At 38.0% G+C, this 23372-nt stretch overlaps 1 protein-coding gene across 5 annotated transcripts in view; it reads left to right on the top strand.

The window, feature by feature from the left end:
- Positions 1 to 23372, top strand: part of DMXL2 (Dmx like 2) — a 178388-nt gene that overhangs the window by 70936 nt on the left and 84080 nt on the right. For all 5 annotated transcript variants that reach the window (XR_004348327.1, XM_032621915.1, XM_032621919.1 and 2 more), the window contains 3 exons: positions 38 to 159; positions 16873 to 16962; positions 19339 to 19456. Coding sequence is in view for 4 of the 5 variants with exons in the window: in XM_032621915.1 (XP_032477806.1) it covers positions 38 to 159; positions 16873 to 16962; positions 19339 to 19456 (330 nt within the window). In the remaining variant the exon portion in view is untranslated. The remainder of the gene's footprint in view (positions 1 to 37; positions 160 to 16872; positions 16963 to 19338; positions 19457 to 23372) is intronic.

Raw genomic sequence — 23372 nt, forward strand, 5'->3', positions numbered from 1 at the left:
AACTATATATTATAATGCAAAGTGTTTACTTTCTCAGGCACATATTGCAATTCTGCGAGCGCTTGCTTTGTTGCTTCTGATGGCAAAAATCTGAGACTCTACCAAGCTGTGGTAGATGCAAGAAAATTATTGGATGAACTGTCAGATCCAGAATCTTCAGTAAGTATTTCCTAATCTTTATTAATATATCTAAGCTAATAAGGAATTCTCTTTTAATTTGTCTAGGATGTTTATTTGTTAGTTGGTGTTCAGGGAGTGAGCATCTGTTCTGGGCTCTGTGTGACTAGTTTGTTTTTTCTTAATTTGTGTTCCAGTTTACATGAATCAAAATTACAGTCTGTTGGCGCTTTCACTGCTGTGGCCCAGGTTCAGTCCCTTGTTGAGGAACTAAGATCCTACAAGCCACACAGTGTGGCCAAAAAGAAAAAAAAAAATTACAGTCTGTATATCACATCACACATCAATACGTTTTAAAGAAAGGAATATGATTTTTTTTCTAAAATGTGATTTTTTTTCTTGACGTTTTTCACTCTTTAGTTTGGTTCTGTTAATCTTTTTTTGCTCAAGAAAGGTTGTAAGGCAGCTTTACCAACCTCTATGTTTAGGTTGGAAAATTTGAACTTTTCTGAGCTTGATTCACTATTTTAAAAGTCCTCTGGTTAGAATATGTCATCAGTGGGTGACAATGTCTCATTCTGGTAGTTCTCTATTTGAACTGCAAGTCATGCATATTAGTCAGTACTCAGGTTTGAATGGTGAATTTTCCATTTACCTATAAAAACGTGCCTTTTAATAAAATAACCGTTCTAATAAAAATGTTTCCAATATTGAAAATCAAAGACTGTTTTTGTTTTGTTTAATTTTAATTAATTTATTTATTTACTTATGGCTGCATTGGGTCTTCATTGCTGTGCATGGACTTTCTCTAGTTGCAGCGAGCGGGGTCTACTCTTCGTTGCGGTGCACAGGCTTCTCATTGCGGTGGCTTCTCTTGTCGCGGAACATGGGCTCTAGGCGCACAGGCTTCAGTAGTTGTGGCTCGTGGGCTCTAGAGCGCAGGCTCAGTAGTTGTGGTGCATGGGCTTAGTTGCTCCACGGCATGTGGGATCTTCCCGGACTAGGGCTCAAACCCGTGTCCCCTGCATTGGCAGGCGGATTCTTAACCACTGTGCCACCAGGGAAGTCCCTCAAAGACTGTTTTTGAATGTCTGCCATGTACCCCTAGACGTGTAGGGAATACAGTGTCTGCCTTTAAGGGGATTTAAATTTAGCAGAGGAGAGAAATTATTATAAAAGGTTAAATAACGGTTTAAGACAGAAGCAGAGGTGTCTGAAGTTGGTATGTAATTAACTGCCAAACACTATTTCGTAATTCAGGGGCAAGAGAGATCAGAGTAGGGTAGGCATAGAAGTTTTTATTAAGGACAGTATTTGAGTTCATTTTTGATAGATTCAGAAAGACAAATCCTTGGTCTTTGCTGAGTGATAGAATAGCCTGAGTGGATACAGGAAAGTACGTGTATAAATAAGGCTTGTTCCAGAAACAGTGGTAATTGGACTGAAGCCACAAGTTCGGCATAGAGAAAGTCTAGAAAAGTAGCATCTTTAAAATTATAGAGTTGGAAGATTTAAAGGTCCCCTAGTCTAACCAGCCATCTGATAATTTGTCTCTACCACATTCCTGCCAATTTGTCATCTGGCCCCCAAGGAGGGAAGCTCAACTCTAAATGCAGCTCATTCTGTCTTTGAATTACCATCACTATTATATTGAAATTAAACTTGTAATCCTTAAATTCTACTTGTTAGCTTTAGTTCCATTTAGAATAAGTCTAAGATTTCTTACATGTGAGAGCACCTCAGACACCTGTGTTGGAACCCCCCAATTTTTTTCCTCAGGCCAAACCTGCTGCTTCTCTGCCTATGAATTTATCTAACTGTTTTATATTTGACCCTGGTTACTCTTCTGAGCAGTTTTCAGTATATTTATACACTGGGCATTGTAGGATCACTAGAATATAGCAGTACTGTGCCATCTCTCAGTAGATACTATTTTGTTTGGGCAGGCACGCCACATTCTTTGTATGTAATTCATATTGAGCTGACTTTCAATTAAATATCATGGAGTATTTTTTTTTTTTTTTTTTTTGCTAGTAAGCCATTCTGTATTTGTGCATTTGAGTTTGGGACCCAAATATAGACTTATTTCCCTATTACATTTCACCTTGCTAGGCTCAGCTCAACAGTACATCCTTTCAGTATCCTTTTGAATCCAGATTCTGTTACTGCTTTATGTGTTACTGCTTTATGACTTATATCGCTGGCCTATTTGATGAGTGTTGTTCTACATCTTCATCTAAGTCAATTACAGAAATGTTAAACAGTACTGGACTGAAGAAAGAACCTAGCAGTATACATTTGAAATCTTTCTCCATTTTTTTTTTTTGCGGTACGCGGGCCTCTCACTGTTGTGGCCTCTCCTGTTGCAGAGCACAGGCTCCGGACGCGCAGGCTCAGTGGCCATGGCTCATGGGCCCAGCCGCTCCGTGGCATGTGGGATCTTCCCGGACCGGGACACGAACCCGTGTCCCCTCCATCGGCAGGTGGACTCTCAACCACTGCGCCACCAGGGAAGCCCTCTTTCTCCGTTTTTATTGTCTAGAATATTTCTCCAGCTTATCCCAAGGATTTGCATGAGGCAGCTTGTGGTGTACTTCACTGAAGTAAAATACACCCTGTCTGCCAAATCTTTTGCAGTCAAAAAAGGAAGTCAGATTTGTAGGAGATGATTGTTTTAATGTATAGTAGGTTGAATGTGTGTATCCTAATGTCTCTTGATGACTAAAACGTTGTACTAGATAGACGTCAGGCTCTTTATTCTGACTTACAGAAGTATGTTATTTTCCTTTTTGAAAACTGGCATCTTTGCCTGTTTTTAGTCTTTTGGCTGTGGCAATCCCCATGATTTCTCAGAGAGAACATCCTCTGTGGTTCATTGTTCTCATTGGCAAAATTTCTCAATAACCTGGTCATTATTTTTTCCAGGAAAGTATAAATTCATTTAGAGCAGTTGGATACATTCTTGGAATTTAAAAATTTTTCTTGGTCTTCTCCTCCAATGTACTTACCAATGTACTTTTTTCTTAAACCCTCCATTTTCATTATTTTTTTTAAACTTAAAAAGTAATACTTATTCATTGTAGAAAATTTTTGGTCCTTTTTACTTTTGCAAGCTAAATTCTTGAAATAGAAGACCAGAGACAAAGTAGGAATTAGGAGTTCTTTCTTCTCCTGATCTTTATTAACATTAAACCGTCAGCCTCTGTTAATGAGCCTATCTTTCTCTTTCTCTTTGTACTCTGAAAACAATAATTAATTCAGTGACTTAATTTTTCAAACAAATCTTTAATTTTAGAATAGTTTTAGGTTTACAGAAAAGTTGGAGATACACTGCAGGTTCCCATATACCCCTATCGTTAACATCTTATATTACCAGAATACATTTGTCACAACTAAGAAACAGTTATTGGTGTGATATGATTAATTAAACCCCAGACTTTATTAAGACTTAACTGATCTTTTCCCACAAATGTCCTTTTCCACTAATGTTCCAGGACTTCATCCACAAAACCATATTACATTTAGTTGTCATGTCTCCTAAGTCTTCTCTGATCTGGGACAGTTTCTAAGTTTTCTTCATCTTCATCAGCTTTTTCTTATGACCTTGACAGTTTTGAGTAGTACCGGTGAGATATTTTATTGTATTTTCCTTCGACTTGGGTTTGTCTGCTGTTTTTCTCATGGTTAGACTGGAGTTATGAGTTTTGGGGAAAAATACCTCAGGTGTGTGAAGTATGCTTCTTGTGTTACATCAGGGGCACATGCTAACAATATGGTTATTAGCATCTTCCCTCTTTTTTTCTTTTCAGCTGGAAGTTTGTTAATTTATTGATGTTTTTTAAAGAACCAGCTATTTGTTTCACTGAACGCTTTGGTTTTGTTTTAATTTTCATTAGTATCTCCCCTATCTTTATTATTTTCTTCCTTACGCTTGATTTATTTTGGTTTTCGTTTACTAGGTTTCTTGAGATAGGAGCTTAGGTTCTGGGTTTTTTTTTTTTTTTGCCAAGCCGTGCAGCATGTGGTATCTTAGTTCCTGGACCAGGGATCGAACCCGTGCCCCCTGTGGTGGAAGCATGGAGTCTTAACCACTGGACTGCCGGAGACGTCCTAGGAGCTTAGATTCTTTTTTTTTTCTTTTCTTTTATTTATTTATTTATTTTATATAGCAGGTGGAGCTTAGATTCTTGATTTGAAACTGTTCTTATTTTCTTTTTTTTTTAGGGAAGAATTACTCTTTAATTGAGGCTTTCTTTATACCTATTAACATCAATTTTTTATAAATGTATTTTCAAAAACATTTTTAAATGTGTACACAGTTTCAAAATTCAAACAGCATACTGTTATTAAATAAAAACTCTGTGTCACCTCCCCTACCCAAGTCCCACACTTTATTGGAAACCCCTTTAAACCTTTTGTTTTTAATTCTTTTGATAAGTTACCACCATAATTCTTTTTTTTTTTTTTTTTTTTTTTTTTAACATCTTTATTGGGGTATAATTGCTTTACAATGGTGTGTTAGTTTCTGCTTTATAACAAAGTGAATCAGCTATACATATACATGTGCTCCCATGTGTCTTCCCTCTTGCGTCTCCCTCCCTCCCACTCTCCCCCTACCACCATAATTCTAAATGATATGCTTAGATTTCAGTTTCTTAATTTACCAGCAGTAGAAATCAAGTCATTCCCATCTTCTTTGATAGACAGGAAATTCAGCTCACATTCCACTTGCCTCTCTCTCTCCACTGAGTTTTGCTAGTTGTATTAGTGTGTGTGGTTTTTCTATTAGCTGCCTTTATACTTTTAAGTGATGTATACATAATCCTGTATTTTCGTTCCGTCTTCTTTACACAATATCTCTTGTATCATCCCAAAGTAAAACGAAGAAAGTTGCACCCCTGCACTCACCCTTCCCTCCTCCTGCTCTCAACTTGACTTCTGCCAGCTGGAGCGTTACCTTTACAATGTCTTTTATGACATGCATGTTCTATTCTATAACTAAAATTAGGTCTTATGGTTTGATTTTAAAAATTGAAACTAGTAACCATCTAATTACAATTATGTAAATGTGATCATTTCAACTATTTGTCATTGATTTGTCACAGATTCTCTCAACGGAGAATGTCCAAAGGGTTAAAGTCAAGTGACCTCTATTATATTCCATCAAGTGATCAGGCCACAGTTTTGCTCATCTTGTATTTGAATCAAAACTTTTTTCTCTAATTTTTCAATTGTTTTCTTGGCATTTCTAATTTCTTGGGCTTCTTTTTTCTTGTTGAGAGGAAAAAAAAAACCTAAGTCTTCTTCCCCACTGGGCTAAGAGCTCCCAGCTTCTTAATTGTCCTGCCTGTTAAAATCTTCCTCTTTCTCTTCTTGGAGGAATTCCTTTTAGGGTCTTTTGATCTGGTGTTTTAATTTGAGCTGTGTTTTTCAGGATGCTGCAGATGTGTCATCCTCTCCGTTTCACACCTGGAATTCCACCACTGTTTCCTGGACCATGAGCTGCTTTTCTCTCTCCTGTACTGTCGATAGATTACATCCTCAAATACTGTAAATTTTTTAAAAAGAAAGGTTGCCTGGTAGATAAGGATTCTGAAATCAGTCCGAATCCAACATGGCTGGAAAAGTGTTTATTTTACCTTCATATTTATTTTTTAAAATATTTATTTGGCTGCCCGGGGTCTTATTTGCGGCATACAGGCTCTTAGTTGCAGCATGTGGGATCTAGTTCCCTGAGCAGGGATCGAACCTGGGCTCCCTGCATTGGGGAGCACAGAGTCTTAACTGCTGGACCACGAGGGAAGTCCCTTTCCCTTCATATTTAATTGATAAGTTTGGCTGGATATTAAATTCTAGATTTAAGATCTTTTTTTTGCCCTCAGAAATTTAGAGACTGTTATTTCTGTCCTCCAGTGTTTTGATAAGAGATCTTATACCTATAATACTCTTATTCTTTTATTAGTAACCCCTCCCTCTCTCGCTCTTTCTCTTGATGCTTCTAGAACAGCAATGTACAATAGAAATATAATGTGAGCCATACATGTAACTTAAAAGTTTTCTAGCAACCATTTAAAAGTGAAAAGAAACTGGTGATATTAATTTTATAGCATGTTTTCATTAATCCAATATATCCAAAACAGAATTTCAACATGTAGTGAATATTTTACATATTATTTTTTTAACATCTTTACTGGAGTATAATTGCTTTACAATGGTGTGTTAGTTTCTGCTTTATAACAAAGTGAATCAGTTATACATATACATATGTTCCCATATCTCTTCCCTCTTGCATCTCCCTCCCTCCCACCCTCCCTATCCCACCCCTCTAGGTGGACACAGAGCCCCGAGCTGATCTCCCTGTGCTATGTGGCTTCTTCCCACTACCTATCTATTTTACATTTGGTAGTGTATATATGTACATGCCACTCTATCGCTTTGTCCCAGCTTACCATTCCACCTAGCCATGTCCTCAAATCTATTCTCTACGTCTATGTCTTTATTCCTGTCCTGTCCCTAGGTTCATTAGAACCACTTTTTTTTTTTTAGATTCCGTATCTTTGTATTAGCGTATGGTATTTGTTTTTCTCTTTCTGACTGACTTCACTCTGTATGAGAGACTCTGGGTCCATCCACTCACTACAAATAACTCAATTTCATTTTTTTTTATGGCTAATATTCCATTGTATATATGTGCCACATCTTCTTTATCCATTCATCTGTCGATGGACACTTAGGTTACTTCCATGTCCTGGCTATTGTAAATAGAGCTGCAATGAACATTGTGGTACATGACTCTTTTTGAAGTCTGGTTTTCTCAGGGTATATGCCCAGTAGTGGGATTGCTGGGTCATATGGTAGTTCTATTTTTAGTTTTTAAAGGAACCTCCATACTGTTCTCCATAGTGGCTGTACCACTTTACATTCCCACCAACAATGCAAGAGAGTTCCCTTTTCTCTACACTCCCTGCAGCATTTATTGTTAGTAGATTTTTTAATGATGGCCATTCTGACCGGTGTGAGATGATATCTCATTGTAGTTTTGATTTGCATTTCTCTAATGATTAGTGATGTTGAGCATCCTTTCATGTGTTTGTTGGTAATCTGTATATCTTCTTTGGAGAAATGTCTGTTTAGGTCTTCTGCCCATTTTTGGATGGGGTTGTTTGTTATTTTGATATTGAGCTGCATGAGCTGCTTGTAAATTTTGGAGATTAATCCTTTGTCAGTTGCTTCGTTTGCAAATATTTTCTCCCATTCTGAGTGTTGTCTTTTCGTCTTGTTTATGTTTTCCTTTGCTGTGCAAAAGCTTTAAAGTTTCATTAGATCCCATTTGTTTATTCTTGTTTTTTTTCCATTTCCGTAGGAGGTGGGTCAAAAAGGATCTTGCTGTGATTTATGTCAGAGTGTTCTGTCTATGTTTTCCTCTAAGAATTTTATAGTGTCTGGTCTTATATTTAGGTCTTTAATCCACTTTGAGTTTACTTTTGTGTATGGTGTTAGGGAGTGTTCTAATTTCATTCTTTTACATGTAGCTGTCCAGTTTTCCCAGCACCACTTGTGGAACAGGCTGTCTTTTCTCCATTGTATATCCTTGCCTCTTTTATCAAAGATAAGGTGACCATATGTGCGTAAGTTTATCTCTGGGCTTTCTGTCTTGTTCCATTGATGTATGTTTCTGTTTTTGTGCCAGTACCATACTGTCTTGATTACTGTAGCTTTGTACTGTAGTCTGAAGTCCAGGAGCCTGATTCCTCCAGCTCCATTTTTCTTTCTCAAGGTTGCTTTGGCTATTCAGGGTCTTTTGTGTTTCCATACAAATTGTGAAATTTTTTGTTCTAGTTCTGTGAAAAATGCCATTGGGGGGCTTCCCTGGTGGCGCAGTGGTTGAGAGTCCGCCTGCCGATGCGGGGGACACGGGTTCGTGCCCCGGTCTGGGAGGATCCCGCATGCCGCGGAGCGGCTGGGCCCGTGAGCCATGGCCGCTGAGCCTGCGCGTCCGGAGCCTGTCCTCCGCAACGGGAGAGGCCACAACAGTGAGAGGCCCGCGTAACGCAAAAAAAAAAAAAAAAAAAAAAAAAAAAAAAATGCCATTGGTATTTTGATAGAAATTGCACTAAATCTGTAGATTGCTTTGGGTAGTAGAGTCATTTTCACAATGTTGATTCTTCCAATCCAAGAACATGGTATATCTCTCCATCTATTTGTATCATCTTTAATTTCTTTCATCAGTGTCTTATAGATTTATGCATACAGGTCTTTTGTCTCCTTAGGTAGGTTTATTCATAGGTATTTTATTCTTTTTGTTGCAGTGGTAAATGGAAGTGTTTCCTTAATTTCCCTTTCAGATTTTTCATCATTAGTGTATAGGAATGCCAGAGATCTCTGTGCATTAATTTTGTATCCTGCAACTTTACCAAATTCGTTGATTAGCTCTAGTAGTTCTCTGGTAGCATCTTTAGGATTCTCTATATATAGTATCATGTCATCTGCAAAGAGTGACAACTTTACTTCTTTTTCCAATTTGGATTCCTTTTATTTCTTTTTTTTTCTCTGATTGCTGTGGCTAAAACTTCCAAAACTATGTTGAATAACAGTGGTGAGAGTGGACATCCTTGTCTTGTACCTGATCTTAGAGGAAATGGTTTCAGGTTTTCACCATTGAGAATGATGTTGGCTGTGTGTTTGTCATATATGGCCTTTATTGAGGTAAGTTCCCTCTGTGCCTACTTTCTGGAGGGTTTTTTATCATAAACAGGTGTTGAATTTTGTCAAAAGCTTTTTATGCATCTATTGAGATGATGATATGGTTTTTCTCCTTCAATTTGTTAATATGGTTTTTCACATTGATTGATTTGTGTACATTGGTAAATCCTTGCATTCCTGGGATAAACCCCATTTGATCGTGGTGTATGATCCTTTTAATGTGTTATTGGATAATGTTTGCTAGTATTTTGTTGAGGATTTTTGCATCTATGTTCATCAGTGATATTGGCCTGTAGTTTTCTTTCTTTGTGGCATCTTTGTCTGGTTTTGGTATCAGGGTGATGGTGGCCTCGTAGAATGAGTTTTGGAGTGTTCCTCCTTCTGCTGTATTTTGGAAGAGTTTGAGAAGGATAGGTGTTAGCTCTTCTCTAAATGTGATAGAATTTGCCTGTGAAGCCATGTGGTCCTGGGCTTTTGTTTGTTGGAAGATTTTAAATCACAGTCTCAATTTCAATGCTTCTGATCAGTCTGTTTATATTTTCTGTTTCTTCCTGGTTCAGTCTCAGAAGGTTGTGCTTTTCTAAGAATTTGTCCATTTCTTCCAGGCTGTCCATTTTATTGGCATATAGGTGCTTGTAGTAATCTCTCAAATCCTTTGTTTTTCTGCAGTGTCAGTTGTTACCTCTCCTTTTTCATTTGTAATTCTATTGATGTGAGTCTTCTCCCTTTTTTTCCTGATGAGTCTGGCTAAAGGTTTATGAATTTTGTTTGTCTTCTGAAAGAATCAGCTTTTAGTTTAATTGATCTTAGCTGTCATTTCCTTCATTTCTTTTTCATTTATTTCTGATCTGATCTTTATGATTTATTTCCTTCTGCTAAGTTTGGGGGTTTTTTTTTGTTCTTTCTCTAATTGTTTTAGGTGTAAGATTAGGTTGTTTTCTTAGATGTTTCTTGTTTCTTGAGCTAGGATTGTATTGCTATAAACTTCCCTCTTAGAACGGCTTTTGCCACATCCCGTAGGTTTTGGGTCTTCAAGTTTTCTTTGTCATTTGTTTCTAGGAATTTTTTGATTTCCTCACTGGTCTCTTGGTTTATTAAGTAGTGTATTGTTTAGTCTCCATGTGTTTGTATTTTTTACAGATTTTTCTCCTGTAATTGATATCTAGTCTCATAACACTGTGGTCAGAAAAGATACTTGATATGATTTCAGTTTTCTTAAATTTACCGAGGCTTGGTTTGTGACCCAGGCTATGATCTGTCCTCGGGAATGTTCCATGAGCACTTGAGAAGAAAGTGTATTCTGTTGTTTTTGGATGGAATGTCCTGTAAATATAAATTAATTTGATATTTACAAATTAATTGTTTAATTAATGTGTTTAATGTGTCATTTAAAGCTTGTGTTTCCTTATTTATTTTCTTTTTGGATGATCTGTCCATTGGTGAAAGTAGGGTGTTAAAGTCCCCTACTATGATTGTGTTACTGTTGATTTCCCCTTTTATGGCTGATAGCATTTGCCTTATGTATTGAAGTGCTCCTATGTTGGATGCATAAATACTTAAGATTGTTATATCTTCTTGGATTGATCCCTTGATCATTATGTAGTGTCCTTCTGTGTCTCTTGTAATGATCTTTATTTTAAAGTCTATTTTGTCTGATATGAGAATTGCTGCTCCAGCTTTCTTTTGATTTCCACTTGCATGGAATATCTTTTTTCATCCCCTCATTTTCAGTCTGTATGTGTCCCTAGGTGTGACGTGGGTCTCTTGTAAACAGCATATATATGGGTCTTTTTGGTATCCATTCAGCCAGTCTATGTCTTTGGTTGAAGCATTTAATCCGTTTACATTTAAGGTGCTTATTGATATGTATGTTCCTATTACCATTTTCTTAATTGTTTTGGGTTTGTTGTAGGTCTTTTCCTTCTCTTGTGTTTCCTGCTTCAAGAAGTTCCTTTGGCATTTGTTGTAAAGCTGGTTTGGTGGTGCTGAATTCTCTTAGCTTTTGCTTGTATGTAAAGGTTTTAATTTCTCTGTTGAATCTGATGAGATCCTTGCTGGGTAGGGTAATCTTGGTTGTAGGTTTTTCCCTTTCATCACTTTAAATATGTCCTGCCACTCCCTTCTGGCTTGCAGAGTTTCTATTGAAAGATCAGCTGTTAACCTTATGGGGATTCCCTTGTATGTTATTTGTTGTTTTTCCCTTGCTACTTATAATATTTTTTCTTTGTATTTAATATTTGATACTTTGATTAATATGTGTCTTGGCGTGTTTTTTCTTGGATTTATCCTGTATGAGACTCTCTGTGCTTCCTGGACTTGATTAACTATTTCCTTTCCCATATTAGGGAAGTTTTCAACTATAATCTCTTCAAATATTTTCTCAGTCCCTTTCTTTTTCTCTTCTTCTTCTGGGACTCCTATAATTTGAATGTTGGTGCGTTTAATGTTGTCCCAGAGGTCTCTGAGACTGTCCTCCATTCTTTTCATTCATTTTTCTTTATTCTGCTCTGCAGTAGTTATTTCCATTATTTTATCTTCCAGGTAACTTATCTGTTCTTCTGCCTCAGTTATTCTGCTATTGATTCCTTCTAGAGAATATTTAATTTCATTTATTGTGTTGTTCATCATTGTTTGTTTGCTCTTTGGTTCTTCTAGTTCCTTGTTAAACGTTTCTTGTATTTTCTCCATTCTATTTCCAAGATTTGGGATCATCTTTACTATCATTACTCTGAATTCTTTTTCAGGTAGACTGCCTATTTCCTCTTCATTTCTTTGGTCTGGTGGGTGTTTACCTTGCTCCTTCATCTGTTGTGTGTTTCTCTGTCTTCTCATTTTGCTTAACTTACTGTGTTTGGGGTCTCCTTTTCGCAGGCTGCATGTTCATAGTTCCCATTGTTTTTGGTGTCTGTCCCCAGTGGCTAGGGTTGGTTCAGTGGGTTGTGTAGGCTTCCTGGTGGTGGGGACTGGTATCTGTGTTCTGGTGGATGAGGCTGGATCTTGTCTTTCTGGTGGGCAGGACCGCGTCTGGTGGTGTGTTTTGGTGTGTCTGTGACCTTATTATTTTAGACAGCCTCTCTGCTAATGGGTGGTGTTGTCTTCCTGTCTTCCTAGTTGTTTGGCATAGGGTGTCCAGCACTGTAGCTTGCTGGTCATTGAGTGGAGCTGGGTTTTAGCGTTGAGATGGAGATCCCTGGGAGAGCTTTTGCCATCTGATATTACATGGAGCTTGGAGGTCTATGGTGGACCAATGTCCTGAACTCAGCTTTCCCACTTCACAGGCTCAGGTCTGACCTCTGGCCGGAGCACCAAGACCCTGTCAGCCACACGGCTGGAAGAAAAGGGAGAAAAAAGGAAAGAAAGAAAAAATAAAATAAAGTTATTAAAATAAAAAATTTTTTAAATTATTAAAAATGAAAAACATTAAAAAGTAATAAAGAAAAGAAAGAAGAGAGCAACCAAACCAAAATACAAATCCACCAATGATAGCAAGCGCTAAAAACTATACTAATAAAACAAACAAACAAAAAGAACACAACAAAGAAAACGGACAGACAGAACCCTAGGATAAATGGTAAAAACAAAGGTATACAGGCAGAAATCACACAAAGAAATATACACATGCACACTCCAAAAAGGGAAAAAGGAAAATATATATATATATATTTAAAAAAAAGGAAGAGAGCAACCAAATCAATAAACAAGTCTACCAATAATAATAAACTCTAAATAGTAAACTAATGTAAAGATAAAACCAGAAAGAAATTAGATGCAGAAAGCAAACCCCAAGTCTACAGTTGCTCCCAAAGTTCACCACCTCAATTTTGGGATGATTTGTTGTCTACTTCGGTATTCAACAGATACAGGGTACATCAAGTTGATTGTGGAGATTTCATCTGCTGCTCCTGAGGCTGCTGGGCGAGATTTCCCTTTCTCTTCTTTGTTCACACAGCTTCTGGGGTTCAGCTTTGGATTTGGCCCCGCCTATGCATGTAGGTCACCTGAGGGCATCTGTTCTTCGCTCAGACAGGACGGGGTTAAAGGAGCAGCTGATTAGAGGGCTCTGGCTCACTCATACGAGGGGCAGGGAGGGGTACGGAATGCGGGGACAGCCTGCAGTGGCACAGGCTGGTGTGACGTTGCAACAGCCTGAGGTGCACCATGTGTTCTTCCGGAGAAGTTGCCTCTGGATCATGGGACCCTGGCAGTGGTGGGCTGCACAGGCTTCTGGGAGGGGAGGTGTGGATAGTGACCTGTGCTTGCACACAGGCTTCTCAGTGGCTGCAGAAGCAGCCTTAGCGTTTCATGCCCGTCTCTGGTGTCCGTGCTGATAGGCACGGCTTGTGCCCGTCTCTGGACCTCATCTAGGTGGGGCTCTGAATCCCCTCTCCTCGTGCACACCGAAACAGTGGTCCCTTGCCTCTTAGGCAGTTCCAGACTTTTCCCCGGACTCCCTCCCGGCTAGCCGTGGCGCACTAGCCCCCTTCAGGCTGTGTTCATACAGCCAACCCCAGTCCTCTCCCTGGGATCTGACCTCCGAAATCTGAGCCTCAGCTCCCATCCCCTACCTGCCCTGGTGGGTGAGCAGGCAAGCCTCTCAGGCTGGTGAGTGCTGGTCAGCACCGATCCTCTCTGCGGGAATCTGTCCACTTTGCCCTCTGCACCCCTGTTGCTGAGCTCTCCTCCGTGGCTCCGAAACATCCCCCCCGCCCACCCCGTCTCTACCAGTGAAGGGGCTTCCTAGTGTGTGGAAACGTTTCCTCCTTCACTGCTCTCTCCCAGAGGTGCAGGTCCCAACCGTATTCTTTTGTCTCTGTTTTTTCTTTTTTCTTTTGCCCTACTCACATACGTGCGGAGTTTCTTGCCTTTTGGGAAGTCTGAGGTCTTCTGCCAGCGTTCAGTAGGTGTTTTGTAGGAGCAGTTACACATGTAGATGTATTTCTGATGTAATTGTGGGGAGAAAGATGATCTCCATGTCTTAGTCCTCTGCCATCTTGAGGGTCTCCCCTGTTCTTATTTTGTAATGTATGCATTTAGTGCTATAAGTTTTTGTCTCAGTCCTGAGAAGCATTATAAGTAGGATTTTTATTTTCATTCAGTTCACTATGATTTTCCTTGAGAATTCCTATTCCATGGATTATTTAGAAGTACGCTATTTATTTCAAGTGTTTAGAGATTTTCCTGTTATCCTGTTACTGACTTCTAGTTTGATCCCATTGTGGTAGGAGAACACACTCTTATGATTTTAATCCTTTTACATGTACTGAGGTTTGTTTTATGGCTCAGAACATGGTGTATCTTAGTATACATTCCATGGCACTTGAAACGTATATATTCTGCTATTGTTGGATTGGGTGTTCTGTCAATGTCTGATTCTGTTTTGATTGATGGTGTTGTTGAGTTCTTCTAGTTCTTTGCTAAGTTTTTTTTAAAATTTATTTTACTTTTGGCTGTGTTGGGTCTTCATTGCTGCATGCGGGCTTTCTCTAGTTGCAGCGAGCAGGGGCTCGTTGTGTTGCACGGGTTTCTCATTGCAGTGGCTTCTCTTGTTGTGGAGCATGGGCTCTAGGTGTGCATGCTTCAGTAGTTGTGGCACATGGGCTTAGTTGCTGCACGGCATGTGGGATCTTCCCAGACCTGGGCTTGAACCCGTGTCCCCTGCATTGGCAGGTGGATTCCTAACGACTGCGCCACCAGGGAAGCCCCTTCGCTAATTTTTTGCGTAGCTCTCTATCAGCTGTTGTGAGAAGGGTGTTGAAGTCTCCAACTGTAATTGTGAATTTGTCCATTTCTCCTTTCAGTTCTATGAGCTTTTGTTTCACATGTTCTGCAGTTCTGCTGTTTGCATATATTTAGTATGCAAATATATTTATATTTGCAGTACATTTAGTCTGAAATCAAGGTGTTAGCAGGTCCATGTTCTTCCTGAAGGCTCTAGGGGAAGAAGCTTTCTTGCCTTTTCTAGCTTCTGGTGGCTCCTGGCAATACTTGGTGCTCCTAGACTTGAAGCTGTAGCACTGTAGTCTCTGTTTTCATGCCGCTTTATTTTCTCTGAGTGTCCTCTCCTCTTCTTATATGGACACCAGACATTTGATTTATCTCCCTGATCCGGTGTGACCTTACCTTAAACAGATTGTATTTGCAAACATCCCATTTCCAAATAAGGTTACATTCCGAGATTCTGAGTGGACCTGAGTTTTTGAGGAGATACTATTCAACTCACTAAACTGAGCAAGTTTTTTTTTCCTCATATCTGCAGTTGCATAGTCAGAAACCTTCAAAGTCTCTTAAGCCTCTAGACTCCTTGAGCCATTTTGACTTTCAGAGCCTCATGCTGAAATTTTTGAGATTCTTGCCTAATTCTGAGATTTTTGCCTTTCTAAAATACAGACTACAGAGCCTTATCCTTATTGTTGACCTTAAACTCTTAAGATAACATGATGACTTTCTGTCAGGTTTCCATTATTCTCATTTTTTTCCTTTTAAGTCAGAGAGGCAGTTTTCCTAGTTACTTCCTCTACTAACACTGAGTATAGCAAGAAGTTGACACATGCTGTGCTCTTCCTCAAATGAGATTTTTAGTAGATCTGAGTCGAGACTAACTTTTTTTTTTTTGAATTGCATGAGAAACATCTTGAATTTTGAATTTTACTCTGTGGATTTAGGGGCACTAGAGATTTTTGGACAGGGAGGTAAAGTGGTTAATCTGCAGGATGGTGAGTAGTTGATGGGTACTGGACGCATGGAGACAGCAGGGAGTCTGTTGGGGTTGCACGTGAATCATCTGGAGAGCTTGTTAAAATGCAGATGTATTAGCTTTGGGGTCTGAGAGTCTGCATTTATGAAAAGCTGTTGCTGCTGGTCTAGTGACCACACTTTAAGTAGCTAAGATTCATGATGTGCTAGAGAAATTCTGGTGTTTTAATCTCACCAACTGTAGGCTACAGTTGAGTCCAGATTTCAAGTGGACAAACCCAGTAGCCCATGGGCACCACTTCCAGGTGTCTCAGCTAACATTTTAAATCCTTAATCTTGGGTGAATATACCCATAACAATAAATTCAGCCCTACCCAAGCACATATTTTGTCCTCCTTTGTCTAATAACCCTGTAATCTGTTCCCATTCGTGCACTCTGGAATTCTGCTGATACAAATTGGAAAGATCCTACAACTCTGGTGTATATGCTGGTCTCCCATAGCCAGCCTTGTACTTAGACTCCTAGGCCAAGCTGGGATCTTATTCCTCTTAGTGGCCTGAAGGTAGTAAATAGTGGAGGTGGTGCTGAGGAGAATGGGCATCTCAAGTTTTTTTTTTTTTTTTTTGCGGTACGCGGGCCTCTCACTGTTGTGGCCTCTCCCGTTGCGGAGCACAGGCTCCGGACGCGCAGGCTCAGTGGCCATGGCTCACGGACCCAGCCACTCCGCGGCATGTGGGATCTTCCCGGACCGGGGCACGAACCCGTGTCCCCTGCATCGGCAGGCAGACTCTCAACCACTGCGCCACAAGGGAAACCCAGCATCTCAGTTTTTATGCTAGAGAAGGCTGCTTGGAAGGAGGGAGAAGGAAAACTGCTTTTTTCAGCAGAAAGGTTTTGGGGTTTTGGGATTCAAAGTTAGGCTTCCTCTTAGTTTACACATCCCCATCCCAAGACACAGAGTCCCACTTCTCAACCTTTGCCCTTATCTTCAATCTGGCAGGGTTGTACTTTTAAATGGCATTGCACATCTGCAAACCATACACATAGGCATAGGACTAGATCCTCAGCCAGATCCCTCATGGAGCATTAAGGTTGCTAAATGAAGACATGTTCAAAGAACTAGATGCCTTGAAGTTATATACTGTTTATGTAAACACTATAGTTTTCTTCCTTCGTTAATTTTTAAAATGAGAATGAGTAAAGAAAGTTGAAATAATTTCTTTGAATGTATGAATTGCCATTTGTTAGTCAGTGAATGTTTAGAAGGGCCTTTAATGTCCGAGATGCTGTGTCGTATTGACAGTAGATTCATATGTTGTTGATCATTAACTTTTTTTTTTTTTTTTTTTTTTTTACAGAAACTTATTGGAGAAGTGTTTAATATTGTGAGCCAACAGTCTACTGCTCGACCTGGCTGCATTATTGAGCTCAATGCAATAACCAACCAAGTAAAACCATGCTTGTGAATTGGTGTTACTAACATACTTTATCCCAGAGTGCTTAATATGCATAAGATACACAGTTGAACCTTGAACAACTTGGGGGTTAGGAGCACTGACCCTTCTCACTATAGAAAATCCACGTGTAACTTACGGTCAGCTTTCTGGATCCTCGGTTCTGCATCTGCATATACAGTTAACTGCAGATTGAGTAGTACTGTAATAGTGACGATTGAAAAAATTTCCCACGTAAGGGGACCTGTGCCGTTCAAGAGTCAACTGTATTTCATTGCAGAATAGTTCTCTTGTTCGCTACTAAATATAGCCAACTTCTCTAGATTTCCTTAGTGAAAATCTCCAATGATTTACGAATTCTTTTTCTCCAGTTGAATTGTATCTGTAGCCTTATTTCCTGTTTAAAGGTCATTTGATTCAGTCAGGGAAGCCATGAAGGAAAATACAGTACAGCTGCATAGAGGCATGGTTTGTGGTTTTTCTTTTTATATTGTTACTCATTTCAACTCAGTAGATGGTGACATCAGCTTTAAGGGTGTTTGCTTTGTTAGGCTGAGTATTAGATATTTTTATGAGATCCATTAAAATGAAGATAGAAGTAGGATCAAAGTATGCATTTACTTTCTAAGTACAGGTCTTTCGTGTAGGCAGTGTTCTTTCCTAGCCCCTACCTAGAAATGAAGGAGAACCCTTCCCTCTACAGGGAGTTTGTAAATCCCATCATAGCCCTCATATTTGTTTCTTCAGGATCATGTTTATGGACTGAAGGGGATAGAAGTAATACATTCATTCCAAATATGAAAAAAGGTTACTTTGATGAGGAAGTTACCAACTATTTTCAAACAAGGAAATGAAGAAAGAGCCAACCATATTTAAAAACAAATACAGTGTTATGTCATTATTTTTCCATGATGCCTTGCACATTCTGTTAGGGAAAATGTAATAATTTCCACCAATGTAGAGAAATGACCACATCAGCTCTTGGCAACAGAAATGTGGCTGCCAGACTCAAATTACTAACGCCTCCTAGGAAACCCTTAACTTGTGATTTCCTTTTTTTCACTCTGTAGGGATATGAGAGAAGAGTGTATTAGCTTCAACCCATAAATGTCTTAATTTTTAATGAACTGCGAGTTAAATTCATTTCCCCAGTGTAGCCCCTTCTCTACTCTGTACCATGGGATATTATTACAGACCTCTTTCGCCTAGCATTTTGCTTTTTACTTCATACTTTTTGAAGATTTTTCCCTTTCCGTTTGTGGCTATCTTTATCACAGGGCTGGTAAACTGCAAGCACTGTTAAATGGCTTAGGCTTATAAATCATTCTATGTTTCCCATGTGCTGTATGATTTCTGTACCCATGAAAGCGTCACCCTTCCCTTTTCTTTCATTTATTCTTCTTCCCTGGGGAAGGTGACCTTTTATGCTATGAACGTGAAGGGATTTTTTTTATGTTTCTGTATGGAGAGACATAAAAGTACCTTATAACTTTCATAAAAATTTTGTGGGTCAACCTAATGTCATAGTCATTTTATTTCCTTCTGTCAGTACTATGAAAGGAGGCTGATTTGCTTTATTCTCTAAGATTATAGCCCATACATTCAGTGCCAAGGTTATCATAGCTGCTTGCCTTCCTTGAAATCTGTGGGGCAGCCATCAAATTGTCTTGACCTACTTCCGTAATAAGCTTTTGTTTGGATTTAGCCTTTCCTTGAATTTCAGTTCACTTTTGTGATTCTAAGTAGCTATTTGTGATTATCTTTACTCTTCTTCTCTGTGTGGTTCCAAACATGATTTTGTAGCATCAGCTGACTGTGATGTTTCATCTATTCTTTTAGAAATCTTAGTTACTTAAATGTAAATACATTTCTTCAGAGATGTGTCATTCCTACTGGCTGTTATAGGATCCTTCATAATTCCCACTAGACAGACTTATTGGAAATACTTTGAGGACCTTTCTGTTTTTTTTTGTTTTTTGTTTTCAAGTAGAATTAGAAAAAGAACCTATGGTAGTGTGCTTAATATGGTCTGCATGGCCTTCTCCAGCCAGTCATGAGACCTGATATTTTTGAACTCAGAGTGGCCTAGGTTACTTAAGTTTGTTTTTTTTTTTTTTTAAGATGCAAACCTGTTGATTTGTTTTTACTAGAGTTTCACAGTTCTGCTGTTGACTATAGCATCTTTGAAAGTAATTTATCTAATGATTTTTTTCTCTTGCTTTTTCCACTCTAATTAGTCATTCTATAAAGAATAGAAATTGTTAGAGAGTTTGTTTTTTTTTTTCTATTTTATATTAGGGTTCTTGGGGAGGTAGTGGGTGGAAGATACAGAATTTCAAAGATAAAACTTTACTTTTTTCATATTTGTAGTGTGGCTCAAATACACAGTTGCTTCATGTGTTTCAAGAAGACTTCATTAGAGGATATAAACCACATAAGGAAGATATGGAGAAAAAGGAAACAGAAATATTTTTTCAACCATCACAAGGTACTGTTAAAAAATAGTCTTGAGGGGCTTCCCTGGTGGCACAGTGGTTGAGAGTCCGCCTGCCAATGCAGGGGACATGGGTTCGTGCCCCGGTCTGGGAAGATCCCACATGCCGTGGAGCGGCTGGGCCCGTGAGACATGGCCGCTGAGCCTGCGCGTCCGGAGCCTGTGCTCCGCAACAGGAGAGGCCGCGGCAGTGAGAGGCCCGCATACCGCAAAAAAAGAAAAAAAACAACAACACAGTTTGTAAAAAATAGTCTTGAGTTCAATACCTTAATCTTAGAAAACCTCCAAACTTTCATTGAGTGTGGATCTTTATATCTAAAGTCATCGCTCGTGATTTTTGGCAAATGCTCTAGTTCTATCAGAATTGCTTTTTTGTAGGTGAAGAACACATGAGGGTAAAAATTATATTTTGAAAGACAGGTTCTCTGGTGACATAGCCTTTTAAGAAATGTTATTTATGAAACCTAGTTTAATTGTTTAAAAACTTAACTTCAGTTGTTCAACTCTACAATTAAATTGTTTTGATTGGTAGTAAGTATCCTTCTGGTATCTTAAGGAAGCCAATTAATATAAGTTTACTAAAGATTATTGATAAATATAGGAGGGAGATATTATGTTGTATGGTATACCAGGAAACTTAGGTACGCTTAGGTATTACGTTGTATGGTATGCCAGGAATTAAAGGTACCATCTCATAGTTTTCCTCTCTGAAGGGTTGTATTTCTTTCTTCTTCTTGTGGAAGAAAGTAGTTCTCCTAAGACCTTTCAAGAACAAACCATATGATATTTAAACTTTATTATTTAGCTTTAAATATTCCTTTTAGAAGTTATACTTTGTAATTATAAAACTTGCATGTTCTATTTGAAAATTAAATTTGAAAATAGAAAATACTGAGTAGAATACTTTCTGTATGAAGGTAGGAAAGACATGTCCTACTTTAAGAATTCATTTTCTGTGATTAATAGTTTTTAGTTTACAAAGGGTTTCCAGATACTTTATCTCATTTGGTTATAGATTATAAGTATCCAGAAGGACATATTTAATTTTCTTAGTATAAGAAAATGTATAGTCATTTAAGGAAGATATTTCTACTGAATTTGTACAGTTAATTTCGTTTTCTTTAGTGGAAAATCAGAATGAGTTCTGTCTTCTGTGAGGCTTAGCTCAAACATCTTTTCACCCCTCAGACTAATAATTTTTTCCCTTTCATGCATTTTTCTTCATAGATCAGAACTTTTCTTCTAAGTTATTCAGTTGTCACGTTCAGTTTTATTTCACTGTCACTATAGCATAACAGTACTGTATAGATTTAAAATGTGCTTTTCCATAGTATTTCACCTTTACTTGGGTTAAATTTTTTATACGCTTTCCTGCAAATCTAACTATCAATTATCATGCTATTTCTAACAGGGAATACATGCCAACCTACTAGAAAACAATGCTTATATAAGGTTGGTATTTTTTAAATAATGTTTTTAATTGGAAGACCTGCATTTAAAAATATTATTTTATTTCCCTCTTTTGAGACATATATATTTATATTTTTTGGCTTGTGGGATCTTAGTTCCCCAATCAGGGATCGAACCTGGACCCATGGCAGTGAAAGCACCAAGTCCTAACCACTGGACCACCAGGGAATTCCCTTGATATTTCTTTTTCTTTTTTTCTTTTTGTTGGGATATAGTTGCTTTACCATGTTGTGTTAGTTTCTGCTGTACAGCAAAGTGAATCAGCTATATGTATACATATATCCCCTCTTTTTTGGATTTCCTTCCCATTTAGGTCACCACAGAGCACTGAGTAGAGTTCCTTATGCTATATAGCAGGTTCTCATTAGTTATCTATTTTATACATATTAGTGTATATATGTCAATCCCAGATATTTCTTTATGTCACTGTGAAATCAGGCTGAAAGATTTCCTGATGCTTTTCTTGGTTTTCCTTTAGTTTTTGTACAAAGTTTCTCTTGATTTTATAGCTGTTCTCTTAAGGGACTTGAAATGTGTATTTCTCCTCTTCCCTGACCCTGCTGTATTTTGTACTTTCTAAGTTTTAGTTAAAAATTAATTACTCTTTTAATTAAGAAAAGTGCCAGTTACAGACAAAAGTAGAGTGCATAGTTAAATGAACCTTCCTATGCCCATAACTTAGATTGATGACTTTAAGATTTTGTCACCTGCTTTACCTACCCTATTTTCTTTTCTTTTCCTTTTTTCCTGAAATATTTTAAAGCAAACTCAGCCATCATGTTGCTTCGCTCCTGTGTACTTTATGCATTTCTAAAAATGACTTTCTTACATGTGTGCTGTTATCACATTGATAAAATAACAAAATTTCTCAGAATTCTGTAATAACTAGTCCATAGATTTACTTCATTTAATTGTCTCCAAAAAATGTCAGGGTTATTTGTTCTTAATTTGTTTGGATCCATATCCATATAGAGTCCACACATTGTGTTTCATTTTTTAAGAGTCTTTTAAGCTAAAGTAATCCCCCTTTATACTCTTACCAGGCCACAGACTTGTTTTAGAGAAAGTTATTTTATAGGAATTTCTCTGACCAGTTACTTGTGACGTCATTTAAAATTTTTCCTGTAAAGTGCAAATTACCTCTGTAGACTTGATTTGACCCAGATTCAACTTCCTAGGTGTTGTTTTGTTCATCATAGAAGGTCATAAGAAAGAACATAATGTTAGGATGTCTCATTTTTAGTGATGCTAAGATTCAGAAAATTCACCTGGTGGCACCAGTGTAAAATTTGCCAGAAATCTATTATCTCATGGTTTCTTCCATTGGTATTGTTGCTTTCCAATCAATTATTTCATTAAGGATTGCACAAGTGTGATTTTCTAGTTTTATCAGTTCTCATTTATTTATTAGCTGGAAAGCATTTGTAAGGAAAAGCTTTCCCTTATCAATGGCAGCTTTTTGGCTATTTTGAAATAGAGTTATTTTTAGGAAAGTGCTTAGTTCTTTCCCTTTAATTGATGATTTCAAAGGAGTTTGTGCCCAGGTTGCTGCTAGCGGTTACGGATGAATTTATTGTTGTTGTTGTCTTTCTTTTTATTTTGTGAATCATTATGAACCCATTTTAGAAAAACTACTGAAGAATAATACATATACAAAGATACACTCCTATCACTCATGAATTTTTATGTACTTAGCATATTTCAGTCAGTTTGCAGCCATAATTCTAATTCTCACATTGTCCTATATTAGGCTAGTGAAGACCCTTTCAAGTTGGTCCTGAGTCCTTTTGACACAACCTCATTATTTTTCATAGTTTCCTTTCTTTCAGGCACAGCAAGATATGCCAGGCTTATCTTGTAGATAGCCTTTGCAAGAATGGAGTCATCCCTCCAAACTGTTCCTTTCAATGGAGCATGGTATTTAGAGGCCACAGTTTGAGTTTTAGCAATGCTCATTGCCAATGAGTTGCCATTATGGGTTTTCTTCTCTTTTTTCTCCTCCATCCCTTCCTTCCTTCCTTTTTTACCAAATGAACGAGCCTTTAAATTCTATACTACTTTACAATTTTCAAAAGTTTCACACCCATAATTTCATATAATGTATTGGTTTTCATTTTTAAAGAAAGTTTTTGTTGTCCTTTGTAGATCTCATTTTCATATATGAAAAATGCAGTTGTCAGTAGGGAACATTATGTTCACAAATAATGTCTTTTCATAAAAAATGCATAAAATTCCTAAAAAGTCTCTCCTGCACCACCATCATTGGCCCTCCACCCATAACTATTAATTTTTTTAAAAAATGCTATTTTACATATAGAAAAAGCAGGATACATGTTTACTTCATTCTTTCCATTTAATTGCCAATTTTCCAATTAAGGAGTTAGTGCCTCAGTTACTTCAGGGGGCATCCAGTGAGGCTGACTTGCTCCTGTTCTTTTTC

This window comes from Phocoena sinus, chromosome 2, assembly GCF_008692025.1.
Source record: "Phocoena sinus isolate mPhoSin1 chromosome 2, mPhoSin1.pri, whole genome shotgun sequence".
In the NCBI taxonomy this organism is placed as follows: domain Eukaryota; kingdom Metazoa; phylum Chordata; class Mammalia; order Artiodactyla; family Phocoenidae; genus Phocoena; species Phocoena sinus.